Source organism: Nylanderia fulva, unplaced genomic scaffold (genome assembly GCF_048542155.1).
Source record: "Nylanderia fulva isolate GAGA-0341 unplaced genomic scaffold, ASM4854215v1 Scaffold6, whole genome shotgun sequence".
Lineage (NCBI taxonomy): Eukaryota > Metazoa > Arthropoda > Insecta > Hymenoptera > Formicidae > Nylanderia > Nylanderia fulva.
The window spans coordinates 2847467-2862122 of record NW_028190698.1 but is presented as its reverse complement, the minus strand read 5'-3'; the positions used below and the strand labels follow the sequence as shown (position 1 = coordinate 2862122).

General features: G+C 31.5%; 1 protein-coding gene across 1 annotated transcript in view; it reads left to right on the top strand.

The window, feature by feature from the left end:
* The window catches only part of sima (HIF-1 transcription factor component sima), a 41843-nt gene that overhangs the window by 1923 nt on the left and 25264 nt on the right, over nt 1-14656 (top strand). The window contains 7 exon segments of the mRNA XM_029316102.2: nt 1-479; nt 3447-3634; nt 4478-4626; nt 5120-5305; nt 5717-5952; nt 6371-6477; nt 9023-9170. Of these exon segments, the coding sequence (XP_029171935.2) occupies nt 1-479; nt 3447-3634; nt 4478-4626; nt 5120-5305; nt 5717-5952; nt 6371-6477; nt 9023-9170 (1493 nt within the window).

Below are 14656 nucleotides of genomic sequence, written 5' to 3'. Positions count from 1 at the left end.
CGCTATCTGGATTTCTGCAATCCACGCCCTCGCGTAGCCGCTCCGGGGTGCAACGATTTACGAGGGTGCGAGCTGGATCCGGTTGTCGCCGATAATAATCCGGCTCGCGATCTCGGAGATAATACGGGGAATCTGACGTATCGTGATTTGGGATTCGACGAGCCGCGATCTTGCTATCTGAGATCGAACGAGACTCCGCAGCTTTACGAGGTCCTACCCTCGCGCGAAATTGGGCGGAACGACGATCCAAAGTGGCCGAGCGACTGGTTCGGCGACGACTGCCCGGAACTGCTGTTCGATTTCTGCAGCGAGGAACGCTGGCTGCGCTGCCCGGCGAGCGACCGCTGCCCCTTTTACGAACCCTCGTACCCTCACGGCGGCACCCCCATCGTTCTGCCGCCGTGCCTGTACGAAGGTTACAGCGCAGCCGACTGGCGTTACGACTACGCGGAGGACGAGCGGCTTCTCGAGGATTACTTGTAAGTCGGCGATCAACAGGTAACATACCTGTGTCCGTCCTTCTGTTCTTGCGCGACGTTGAACGTCAACGACGGGATAAATATCGCAAGGAATGATTTTTTGAAAAGGTTCATCCTTTTAATAAACAAATATTCTAATTTAATTCAATTTTTATTTTATTTCATCTAAGATTTTAATCATTTTATGGAAATTATTATTGTATAAATTATATTTTATAATTAATTAATGAAAGGCTCGTATAAATTAACGAAATTGAAAGAAATAAATATTGTAGGTCAACTAAACGAGCAAAATTACATAAGATATAGAGATTTATTAAGGTTCATTCTTTTAATAAATAAATATTCTAATTTAATTCAATTTTTATTTTATTTCATCTAAGATTTTAATCATTTTATGGAAATTATTATTGTATAAATTATATTTTATAATTAATTAATGAAAGGCTCGTATAAATTAACGAAATTGAAAGGAATAAATATTGTAGGCCAACTAAACGAGCAAAATTACATAAGATATAAAGATTTATTAAGGTTCATTCTTTTAATAAATAAATATTCTAATTTAATTCAATTTTTATTTTATTTCATCTAAGATTTTAATCATTTTATGGAAATTATTATTGTATAAATTATATATTATAATTAATTAATGAAAGGCTCGTATAAATTAACGAAATTGAAAGAAATAAATATTGTAGGCCAACTAAACGAGCAAAATTACATAAGATATAAAGATTTATTAATAATTAAATTCTCATTCCATTAGAGATATATATTATATTTATTAGGTATAAATATAATATATATATTATATTATATATAATATTATATTATATATAATATATAATATATATTATATTTATAATAAAATATATAATAATTTAAATAAAATGATTATATTGTATATTATTATGTTTATATTTTATAGTATCGTCCTGTTCTTGCGCGACATTAAATGATAATAATTTTTATAAGATATCCCTAACAACACACATCCCGAAGACGTTCAGAGAACATCCTGAGGATGTTCGAATGTCCTCTGGATATCCTCTGAATAATCCTTTGAATGTATTTCGGATATGGTGTACTATTAGGGATAATTATATTGCATTTTAATAATTTTATGTAAATTATTATTGTATAAAATATATTATTATATTTAATAAAATATATAATAATAATTGAAACAAAATGATTATATTGTATACTATTATTTTTATATTATATATTATTTTATGTCATAAAGAAGACGAGTAAATTCGAGGAAAAATTGTAAATTTAATCATATTAAGTTTTAATCATTTTATATATAAATTATTATATAAAATGTACTATTATATATTTAATAATATATACATATAATAATTCCTTCCTTATAATAAAAAAATAATATGAAATATAATAATAAGAATAATAATATACAAGAACAAATATAATAAAAAAAAAAAAAAATAATATTGCATATAAATATAATAATATGTAATATTAACGTATGTTATATTCGGAATGAAAGCAAAAAGAAACAAACTGAGAGTATTATCTTTCCGGAAAATATCTCGGTATTGTTTTTGATCGCGTGTTGGACGTTTTGTTCGAATCAGTTTGGCTTTGATTAACTAACCAGCTAGCAGTAGGAGAGGAAGGCGAAGGGGAAGAAACATGACAAGATCGATTTCGAAAGACGTATCGTTCGAAGGTCAAACCCACCGAGCGGTGATAACGCCTCGCTTCGCGATAACACCGACGTTTCGATCGGGGGACCGAAAAGGATGCACCGTGTTCGAGTTGCCAGGCTGCATATATAGTGACGATAATACAATAGCGCAATTAATCGAATGCGCTCGCTAATTACTCGATCGGCCATTTTTCAAGCGCAATCTCTTCCTCGACTTTCTCGTTGACTTTTTTTATATTTGAAACTTTATCTATTTCAGATATATATTCCACATTTTTGTCTCGAGGAAACTTTTGTCTCCATTGTTATCCAGGTTTGAATTAAGAAAGGGGGAAATGAGAGAGAGAGGAGTGGAAATAAAATGATTTATCAAGATTATCGTTTACTCTAAAATTATCTTAGATTAATTAAATATTTTCCTCGGTAAAAATTATCGTCGCGATTTCTAAAAAAATTTCAATGGGACGGACAGACTCGAGAGAGAGAGAGAGAGTTCGATTGATACCGAACTAAACGTTATCTTTACGTTAAATGTACTCGATTATACACACCCATTTGCAGTTAGTAACTGTAGTTTTACTATTAGCAAACCGATCGGTGCAACGATTTAATGTTCTCGTGTAATCGTTGTAGAGTGTGTAATATTGTGCCATATGGCAACGATACGACGACCTTCTAGATTCTAGAATCAAGGAACGAAATCGTTTATCTCGACGTGACACTTTGCACTCACTCACGAGGCACTTCAGGATGTCTATTTGCGAAAAGAAATCTAATAGGAGATTAAGTTAAGAGAGAGTTTCATTCACCTGTGATTCATTCTACGTTAAATAAAAATTGAGTACATAAAACTTTGCAAAGACACACTTGTGTATATATATACATATGCATATATCTATTGTATATATAGATATACATATGTATATATATTTTTAATTATATTTTTCTTAGCGTATTTTATATATGTACTTGCGTATACATTTTTTAATTTTTTTTAATTACAAAAATTTCTTTACTTAAAAATTTTTTCAATTTTTGCTTTTATAATTTTTAAGTTTTTTAAAACTAATAAAAATAATTTTCTTAAAAATGCTTTCTCAATAATTTTTTTATTCTTCAAAATTTTTATATTTATTAATATTTAATTACAATATGGTGAAATTTTATTTTATTTTATTTTATTTTATTTTATTTTTTTCGTAAAAATTAATATCGGACAAAGTATACGAGCAATTTACTTCGCAGACGATAGACACATTTGTGAACTTTGGAACTTCTCGTTGTTCCAGGAGTAACGAGAAGAGGAAGGAGAGATCTCGCGATGCAGCGCGTTGCAGACGCAGCAAGGAGACCGACATCTTTGTTGAACTTGCGGGTGCACTTCCGGTCACGGCGGAACAGGCGACGCACTTAGATAAAGCCAGCGTGATGAGGTTGGCGATTGCCTATCTTAAAGTCCGGTCCATTGTGGATTCCAGTAAGTATGCATAACTGAATATCTCTTCTTATTATTCATGCCAAAAAGCGACGTGAAGAAGGATACATTTTAAAAAATATTTGTTGCAAAAGAATTTTTAAATATCTACAAACAGCTTAAAGCTTTAAAGTGTATTCAAATGTAGATTCTTTATTTCCATAATTTTAGGATAAGTTTATACCATAAAGTATATATAATAGCGATGTTTAAAGCAGTTTGTATACAGAGAGAATTTTCTCTTAGAATTTATTCTGAAAATCATAGTAATCGTGGGACAATATAGTAATTGGAAGAATTTTGCAAGAAGTTTCTCTGATTAAATATTTACACAATAAAAAAATATTAATATCTATCACAATAAAATATAAAAAATGTGTTCGATTAATTTTACTATGTACATTCTAATATTTTTTATTATGGTAAATATTAGTTTATCAGAAAAACTTTTAGAAAATTCTTCCAATACCATATTGCCTCACAATTACCATGATTTTCAGGGTAAATTCTAAGACAAAATTCTATCCATGTAGAAGTACGATGTTAAAAAATAGAAATAACATGTGATTTAAAATGTAAAATACATATATTATAAAAATACACTTGGATATTTATTTACGTTATCCAAAATTTAGGATATTCAAAGACTTGCTTGGATTTTGTTTTATATATTCTTGATTACGTATAGCTACTTGGCTCATTAAATCATGTTCGAGAAATTAACGAATATTTTCAAGAAATATAATATAGGATCTAGTGTCTAAAACTTTACAATCTGTAAACAATTTTAAAATTAAACAAAAGGTACAATTATATTGACTAAATTGTCGATTTTGTTAATGCAAGTTCCAGCTTCGCTGGAAAAGTCCGAGTTGACTGCAGAGATAGATGCACTGTTTCCAAAAGCTCTCAATGGCTTTATGTTAGTACTCTCCAGTGATGGCAATATGATCTACCTATCCGAGAATGTCAGCGATTATCTCGGAGTGTCGCAAGTATGTCAAACAAATCTCAAAAGAAACATTAATTATATTATTAGGAATAAACTATAATAATGAATAATGAAAACATGTGAATGATAATAAAATACAATTTTCTTGCCATAGATAATTTTTATTTTTACGCTTTTAATAATTAAATAATTGCACGTTAAAAGAAATAATTTTCATAATTTTTTAACACATTTTTTATGAAATCAAAAATGCGTTGTAATAATTTTTATTTAATTTTTATTCTTTTAATAATTCAATAATTGCGTGTAAAATAAGAAATATGTCCTAGTAGTTTCCCTAAAACAAAATCAAATTTATAGACAAATAAAAACTTAAATTAGATATGTAGAATATATAATTTTATACATATTATAGTTGTACACTAGGAATGTATACTTAAAGATGACAAGCTTAGTTTTGCTAGAATCTAGCATTGCACGGTATAAAGCTAAACGATAGATCTCTATATGTGCCTTTCGCGGGCTCTTTTGTACAGATGGACATGATGGGGCAAAGTGTGTACGAATACAGTCATCCCTGCGACCATAACGAATTGCGCGAGTGCCTCTCTTCAAAACCAACGGATAAAAGTGAAAAACGTGCCTGCAGCTTCTTCTTGCGGCTCAAGTGTACCCTCACTAACAAGGGTAGGAAGGTCAATTTGAAGAGCGCCTCCTATAAAGTAAGTCCTTTATCCATATTAATAATTTTAATCTGACTATATATTGTATACTGTGTGCGCGATATAAACTGATACGTTATTAAATTATATTTTTGAAATATAAAATATAAATGAGATCTCTGAAAAAGCACTCATTAAATAATAGTACTTTTATAAAATTTTAATATTTTAGCACGATATTTTATCTTATTCTTTTCTATTCTTTTTATATAAGAATTCTTTCGGAAATTCATTTCCGTGCAATTTTATTTCTCATTTATTATTAATTAATTATAAAAATTAATTGTAAATTCTTCATGTAAATTCTTGATTTTTTTTATCAAAATGTATTTCTGTGAAATTTGCTTAATTTTGACTTTATAACTCTAAAGAATGATGAATATACTTGTGATTTTTGTGAAATATTTATAGGTGATTCACTGCACCGGCAGACTAACAAACATCAGCAATTTAAACTCAAATTCCAAGGAGGTTCATAATGATGAACGAAAAAAAGAGGACGATTCCACGGAACACGACACCGGCGTGTCTCTAGTACTTATAGGAAGTCCTATACCGCATCCCAGTAACATCGAAATACCTTTAGGACGTCATACCTTTCTGTCTAAGCACAATCTCCACATGAAATTCACTTACGCTGACGAGAAGTAAGTGGTGGAAACATATCACGATTTTATTTATATTTTCAAATGCGTTTCTATTTCGACGTTTCTATCGTAAATTCAGTTTCCTACAATCTGATTCAGGATATAGTCTATTTTTAATAAACGCAAATTATTTCGAATAGTTTGGAATTTGACTTGTCACTTTGATCGTTTGATTAGCTATTGAGACTTGCATAATGTTAGTATAAGATTGATGAAATACTTGATTAATCTTATCGTTTTGATAAGTTACGCCATGCTTTATCGTACATAAAATTCGAGTGTGGTTTTCTTATGACATATTGCATTATAAATATATATGTATGTAATATTTTGAAAACAATGTGAAAAATAAATTTTTATTATCGAATTTTTATTATTGCATTGTATAATTGAAAATATGTTTTTCTGTCGTCATCAGGTTGGCTGAGTATCTGGGTTGGGACAGTGAGGAGCTAATGGGTCGATCGTTCTTTGAATTCTACCACGCACTTGACAATGCGGTGCTAGACAAGTGTTTCAAATGCCGTAAGTATTATGTTTCTTATTAAACTTACGCTTGTTCATCAATCATTTATAACGAGTTTGGTTGGATGCACTAGTGCACACTGAGTGCACATAAAGGGTCTCGCACACAATTTTACAATGAAATAAATTATTAAAAATGTAAAATAATTAATAGTAAGAGCTATTATTATTATTATTATTATTCAACAACAATAATAATAGCTCTTACTATTATTTATTTTCCTTTTTTAATTACTTGTGTCATTGTGAATTTGTGTGTGATAACTTTTATATGCACTAGTGCATCCAACCAAATTCGCTACTAGTAAAAAAAATGTGATTATACTTGAAAAAATTCTTTAGAACCCATTTGAAGATTATCGAAGTTATATCTTCCCTTCAAATTACTGAACAAATTCTTGCGCAATTAGAGAATTATTGATTATTAATTATAAAATCTCTTCGTGAATTCCCATTCTCGCTATTAATACATTTTTGTGGAATAATAAAACATTAATCACTCTTGTGATTTTATTTTCCGGTTAAAACAGAATAAAATTTCTAAGAGCATTATCTTTGTATCTCTGTAAAGATTCTATTGTACGTAAGTTGTATAAGTAAAGAGGTATAAAACCTAATGACCATTAAATGACAATTCATATAAGGATTCGTACTTTATCGTTTTGTCTGACGATCTTTCTCAAGATATTACTTTCTACACGAGTAACACGGAAGCTAACCATAAAATAGCCATCAAAATGAAGAGACATAGAAAGAGTGCATTAAAAGGAGGGCTGACAAAAAGAGAGAGAGAGAGAGAGAGGAGAAGCTGAACGTGGATCGACCTGGATGAATGATATCGTGAGGGAATAAGGTTTCAAGGACGATCTCTCTCTTATCGCAACCTGACGAGGGACTCTTTTTACGACCTCCAAGGACCTAACGCGCGGTTAACGTTATCGGCCACCAGCTTATGTAATTCCACTAGTCACCAGACACATTTTATTTATTACGATATCCACGCGCACGCGCGATCACACGACGTAAACGCCTTTATCGCGCTGGTTTCGGTAATTGACTCGTAAAATTACAGGTAGATATATAATGGAAAATGAAACAAAGTGCGAAGTCATAAAAAAAAACGTCGGAAGATACTTATCAATTATTTTATATTTCGCTATAGTCAAGACAGAAAGAGAACGAAAAGAAAGAATGTTAGTCATAATACATCAAGCGAATTGTGTTACGTAAAAACGTTGCAATTATTATAATTGTCGTGAAATGTAAAGAAATAATTGCTTTAACAGTTTTAAGAAATTTAATTTATAAGAAATAATTATTTTAACAAAGTAATTTGCCTGACATTTAATAGCCATAAATATCTGCAAATGTCAAGTTAAATTTAGAAATTAAACAATAATAGAGTTAAGTATTTCCTAACGAAACATCGAAATATCGATCTTATTTATTAATCGATGAATCTGGCATTGATAGACTTCTTGTATCCCTTTATATATAAAATACACGCGCACACGTACGCATTTTATGAGCATATACTCTCGAGAGCATTTGTCGACCGCTCGTTACTGAAGGATATACGGATCGTAAAGGACGATTTAGCCGGCCGCTTTAGGAGCTTCGCGTGTTCCGGCAATCTGCGATGTCGAGGATCCTCCTTCTTTAACGTCAACCAGCTTCGGGCTTTCCGCTCGAATCAGCCTCGCGCTAATCCCGCCCCGGTTACATTTTACGCGAACGAAGGGACGTGAAGATGTATTTTCATCCGCTCTCTCTCTCTCTCTCCTCTCTCTTGTCTCGAAGCAACGAGATAATGCGGTTCTCGAAGGAATTACCTTCGAGCGACAGAATTTGCGAAGTGGTCTTATGATAGGATTTGTGAAATCGCAATAAAATATTTTATATGATCTTTTTTTATCTTCTTTAATTTTCTTGCAAAAATAGAAATGCTTTTTATTTTGATCGAATCTTGACAGTGTTTTAAATTGCATTTATATATCTATTACAACAGCTAATTTTTATTTATTTATTATATAATAATTCATTAATATTTTTTTTAGTAGGTCGTATTAATAAGAATGTTAAATATTAATCGTAGTTAAGTAATAGGTATTCTAGATGTTAATAACATTTCTTTTTAAATAATATGCATCAAATAACATTGCAACTTCTATGTATCATTTATAATATTAATAATATTAATAATATTCCAATCTGTCGGGAGAAATAATATTTAATAAGTATAATTATTTCAAAATATTGATTAATTTGTGGAATCTACGCGGTAGCTTTTAATACATGGTAAAATTCAAAGTTTTGTTCTACGAGAACAAATTGTTTGTCGACACGCTAAAAATCTTGCTACATTTTCGATTTTATTCCGATTGCTCTCGACGATTGTCTGCCGATCGATGGAGGATGGAGTTTGCAATCCTACGCCACATCTTTCGTCAGCCGAAACGCCGCTATAAAGCAACGCGAACGCGCTCGCTCGTCCCGAGTTCTGGAACGACCGCACTCTCATCATCATTATTGCTCCCTGTTTCAGTGTTCAATAAGGGCCAGTGCGAGACCGTGGCCTACAGATTCCTCGGCAAACGGGGTGGTTACGCCTGGGTCGTCACTCAAGCCACCCTCATCTACTGCTCCAAGCAACAGAAGCCGAACTCCGTCGTCTGCGTCAACTACATCTTAAGGTAGGATTTAACATTTGTCTATCCTTTGGGTGCAGTAGTTTTCTTTCGCACAATAGCAGAGTACTTTCGATCTCTTTTTATCGTTTCTATCGCATGAAGTATATATGTTGCCATTTCATATTTTCCGCAAATTCATACACGGAAAAGATCTTTGGTTGAAGACGTGACTTAACGTCCTGATTTGGCTCAATTCTGGATGAATCGCTTTATGATTGGGCCGTCAAGTGTGTACTTTTATAAATCGAGTGGCTTCTATAATTTAATTAATTTTTAGTGCTTTTTAAAATCGCAATTTTTCAATAATATTTTTTATTGCACAGTTTTGCTGGATTTTTTCTTCTATTCTCTTTAAATTTAAATATTATAAATATATTAAATAATATTTAAATATTAAATATATTAATAAAATTTAAATACTAAATACACCAAATATGTTAAATATATATTTTGCGCAAAAATTTAATATAATTTAAATCTGACTATTGCATCATTAAGTAGAATTTTCTTCTGGAAAAGGAAGTTAAGAAGTCAGCGTGAAAGGGAACAGCGGAATCATTTCCGCATTTTGCATCGGCTTCCGAAACTTATGATGACATTGCGAGATTACATCATACGCAATAGTAGATGCGCAAGACTCGCGGAATTTGATAGAATGTTCCCGCTTATTTATTCCGCGATGTTATTGCGTGAGAAATTAAATTCCATTACAATTATCGCGTCCTTCGTCGTCTGCTCTATTAAGCCGATTCCCTCGTGTGTAATTATTAAATTGCGCGCAAATTTGAAAAAATATCAAAATTATTTGTGCGTTTATTTATTGATTTAATATTTCAAAAGAAGATATTTTAATCGCGATTAATAATTAATTTTCTTTTTTTCTTCGTATATTTTTTCGACGATAAGAATCTACGTTTTTATTTTCTCGTCATTATTTGTAATATTCGTATTACAGTAAATTATAGTATGTGTCGTAATAATATTGTAAAGATATAGTTAGGTGTAATTAACAACGTTATTCGCCGATAATAGTTATATTTATAATGTTAATTACCGTGAGACGATTCCGTAAAAAAATTCAATAAACTGATTTAGTTTTTTAATTAATGTGTTTGATGCGATTGGACGTGATTTTTACACTAATATCAACGTTCGCGATTGTTTGTTCGATTAGCCGGATATAAATTATTACCCGCTACTTTTGCGGACACGCTATTTCCGGTTATTCCCGGCAAACTGCGAAGGAGTAGTCACGCAAGGTAAGTGCTTCCTTGATTTTTCTCTCGGCGTAGATTTAATCCCCGATTGGTCGAAGAGATTCAAGAGAGATATAAATAATTTTTTAAATAATTATATTTAAAATTAATATATATAATTATATTTAAAAATAGTAAAATGTATTGGCGAAGAAAAATGCATATATTTATAATACTAACCCCATTTAATTACATCATTTTTAATTACTTATTTTAGTAAATCAGTTGATTATGGATAAATTATATAGTTTATATATTGATTTATAAACAATAATTTTTATCAATATTTTCACATCTTATTTCGAGAATAAAATTCATGAATTATATAATTATGTTTGAATAAATTTCCGCATTAAAATATAACGCATATTTAATATTATGGAATAAAATTTTAAACAATTTTTTTAAATATAACAAAAAATACTTTTATTCTTATATAATGTTTTATAAAAAGTTAAGTGTTTTCTAAAAAATTCTTAAAAATTTAAATAAATATGATAAGAATGCGTGTGTTTGAAAAAATAGTTTTACTTTGAGGATTTTTAAATTTGCTTTGGAATTTTTTTGCTTTAATCTTATTTTTATGGAATCCCCATTTTTTCTCTGCCTATTGCATTTTTCACATTCTATCTCTGCACCATTCGGGGGTTAAACTCGCCCGAGGAGACAGCCGGAGATCTCTCTGCTTTTTTTGGTCTGCATCATTTTTTCCTTTCTTTTAACAAACTGGCTTTCTCCTCACTCTTTCGTGCTTTTCGCATGTCTGTCGAAAGTACTCTGAACAAGCGTGGCTGTCATTTGAGCCGCTTTTAGCGAACCGAGCGAAATTCGCTCTCGGATTATTACACTCGTATCCTTCTCGTTTCTTTCTCAATATATTTCCAGAAATATTTCGTAACAATCATACCTTTTTTATCAAACTAGCGGTCGCTAAAACAATTTAATATAAAAATATACAAAAATAATATATAAAAGTACTTATATATTAATATGTTAATACAAATACTTATATTATATGAATTATCGTGAAAAAAATCGCGATTGATATGACATCTTTTCAATGTTAAATCTCGTATTACAAAATCATTTTAGATAGTTAAAAAAGCTCGATACGTAGCAATAATAAAACAGTGAGATTACTCTATACTTTCCTCTTTTTGTGAAAACGAGAAACGGAGCAGAAGAAAAAGAAAGAAACTTGTTATCTCGTGGATATTTCGTCGAAAAAATAGCGAACCAACCCTCGGACGATGTTGCACCCCGAAAGCAGAACTCGCACTACTGGCGGAACAATAAAACGAGTTTCGCTTCCCTTTCGGTTCCTTAATACGCGCCGAATCTGGAAAGCCGCTCCCTCTCGAAGAGAGGAGAAAATGAGAAGAGTATTCCGGTCTCCGTATAAAGCATCCCCTTTCTCTCTTTGGGGCGGTGGCTGAAAGGTGGTTGGCAGATCCCGACATTATTCCCCAACCCGTTTCTCCCGAATGCTTTCGCCTACCCTACATCCTCTTCCTCCAGTTTCCTCACTTTTTCTCCAACTTATACTCTCGATTTCGTTGGAGAACGCTCGGGTCCTCTCTTGTCAGTCGGTTGGTTCTCTTATCGGAAGCGGAAACGCTCGCGAGCGGTTCTACATCTCGATCGTGTATATATTGTTAGTATAGGATGTGTTTTATATCGAGCGAAAAATTAATTAGTGTGATTTTTATCATAAACGAGAGTGACAGTTAATATCGTAATATGGAATTAATATTGATATTAATATTTTTTCCGAGAAATGTCGTAAAGGTGATTTAATGCTAAAGATTAGAGAGGCTAACATTAATTAAAGATATTATTTCAGGTCATAAAACGAAATGGTGTAGCTTATATAATCTTGAGTGTCTCTGCTTTTGCTATCGTCGACTAATTTTCGAAATTATGTTGCTTACATTAGTCTTCTGTCCATATTTAAGTAATTAACAAACTCATTTATTTAAATATGGACTCTTCATCTCGGTGCGTAAGTGCAAAGTTTATGTCATCAGATTAATTTTGCTTTATATTTTCACAAGAAATTCTACTTCATAATTTCGTATTATTACCATTCAATATACATACATTTAATTCTTAAAACATGGACAACATTTTCTCTTAGAATTTACCCTGCAAATCATGGTAATCGTGGGACCATATGGTATTGGAAGAATTTTATAAGTTTCTCTGATTAAAATATTTACCATAATAAAAAATATTAATATGTACATAGTAAAATTAATCGAATTTTATTTAATTAATAATTTAATATTCAATTATATATTATTAATATTTTCTCTTGTGGTAAATATTAATCAGAGAAACTTATAAAATTTCTCCAATACCATATTGTTCCATGATTATCAAGTTTTCAGGGTAAATTCTGTATGATTTTTAATTTTTTTATAATTCTGCCATATGTACGTCTTCATATATTCTTAGAAAAAGCTCGCTCTCTGGACATTTGCATATAATTTGGATTTTAACACTGTAACGTCGAGAAGAGAATCCGTCCGGGCAGATCGATAATTAACATCTGTTCATTTTCGTAATTCCCGAATCTCGTTCATCCCGGTTCGTTCCCCTTGAAGCCCCCGTGAAAAACGAGAGCGCGCACTCTCCTCGAAGAAGACGGAAGCGACGCTTGCGCGTTCCTCACCGTCGATACTCGTCGTCGACCCTCTCTCGATAGGAACGTCGAACGAAAGCGAGAGCGACGACGGACGGCGAAAGTGGTGCATCGCGCAAGCTCAGTCGCGATCGCGGCGTGTCGTCGAGAGGGTGGCGGTGTGTTAAATCGTAAGTAAACGAAATCCCAATAAATGATAGGGTGATTATGTACGAAAGTGTTATTCACACAGAAAGAGAGAGAGAGAAATAGAGGAGAAAAAGTAACTTATAACCAGGGTTGGGTAATAACTAGTTAATTAATTAAAAGTTTAAAAAAAGTTGAAAAGTGAATAACTTTTAACTTAGCTTAGTTAATTTAAAATGTATCAATTTTTAACTTCAACTAGTTATTTTTGACCTACCTATATTAACTTTTTTCCTAAGTTAAATTTCTTCATCTTTGAATGCCATTATTGTCTTTTTATAAGTTATAAACGTATTAGTTTTAAATTAAAGTATTATTAATTTTTATGTTTATTTATCATCAATTGTAATTATCAAAAAATATATTTCTATATAAAAATCATAATTTCTTTGTTAATTGTTATTATATATTTCAAAAGAATTAACAAACAGAAATCTAATTTAATATAATCAATATTTTGAAAAATTAACTTTTGATTTTACTTCAGTTAATTTAATCTTAACTTAACTTTAACTGAGTTAATTTTTTGGTCATAAAACGTTTAACTTAACTAAATTAATTTTATAAGCAACTAACTTTAACTTAACTTAATTTTTAAAAATCATTAATTTACCCAACCCTGCTTATAACTAAAGATACAGAAATTCGATTTCTCGTTGACAGTTATCAGCTGATCGAAGTGTCAATCTAACGAGTAGACGATCGATACGCGGATGCTTTTCGAATTACATAAATTGGGATATATCTGATGGAGGCAAGAATTTTCTCTTCCTACCTAAAATTTTCTCTGATTAAATATTTACCACAATGAAAAATATTAAAAAATATGTACATAGTAAAATTAATCGAACATATTTTTATATCTTATTGTGATAAATATTAATCAGAGAAACTCTTATAAAATTCTTCCAATACAATATTGTCCCACGATTACCATGATTATCCAGGGTAAATTCTAAGAGAAAATTCTCTCTGCGTATGTCAAAATTTTGAGGAAATTGAAGTTTAAGTTTATAAAAGAATAACAAGGAACAAGTATATGCAAGACTCGTATGCGATCTCTTTTTATCCGGTCAACGTACAAAAAGAAACGCGATATCTTTTTCCGTTGTTCTCCTTTCTGCTCTTTTCCGCGTTGTTCTCTTCTTGCAAGGACCATCTCGTTATACCAGATCGCTTTTGAAAGCTGCTAAGCGTGAAACCGCGACTTCCCGCTCGGATTGCATATTGCATCTTGCGTCGCAAAGTTCGCTCGAGCGTTACACGAGATTATACAATCAGCGCACCTATTATTATACCAATAAGCTCGGGGACAACGCGATATAAAAAGAACCCATGTGATATGTTCTGTCGCACGGGATGAAGACAAAAGAACATTTTTGCCTCCGTCCGATTCTCTCTGG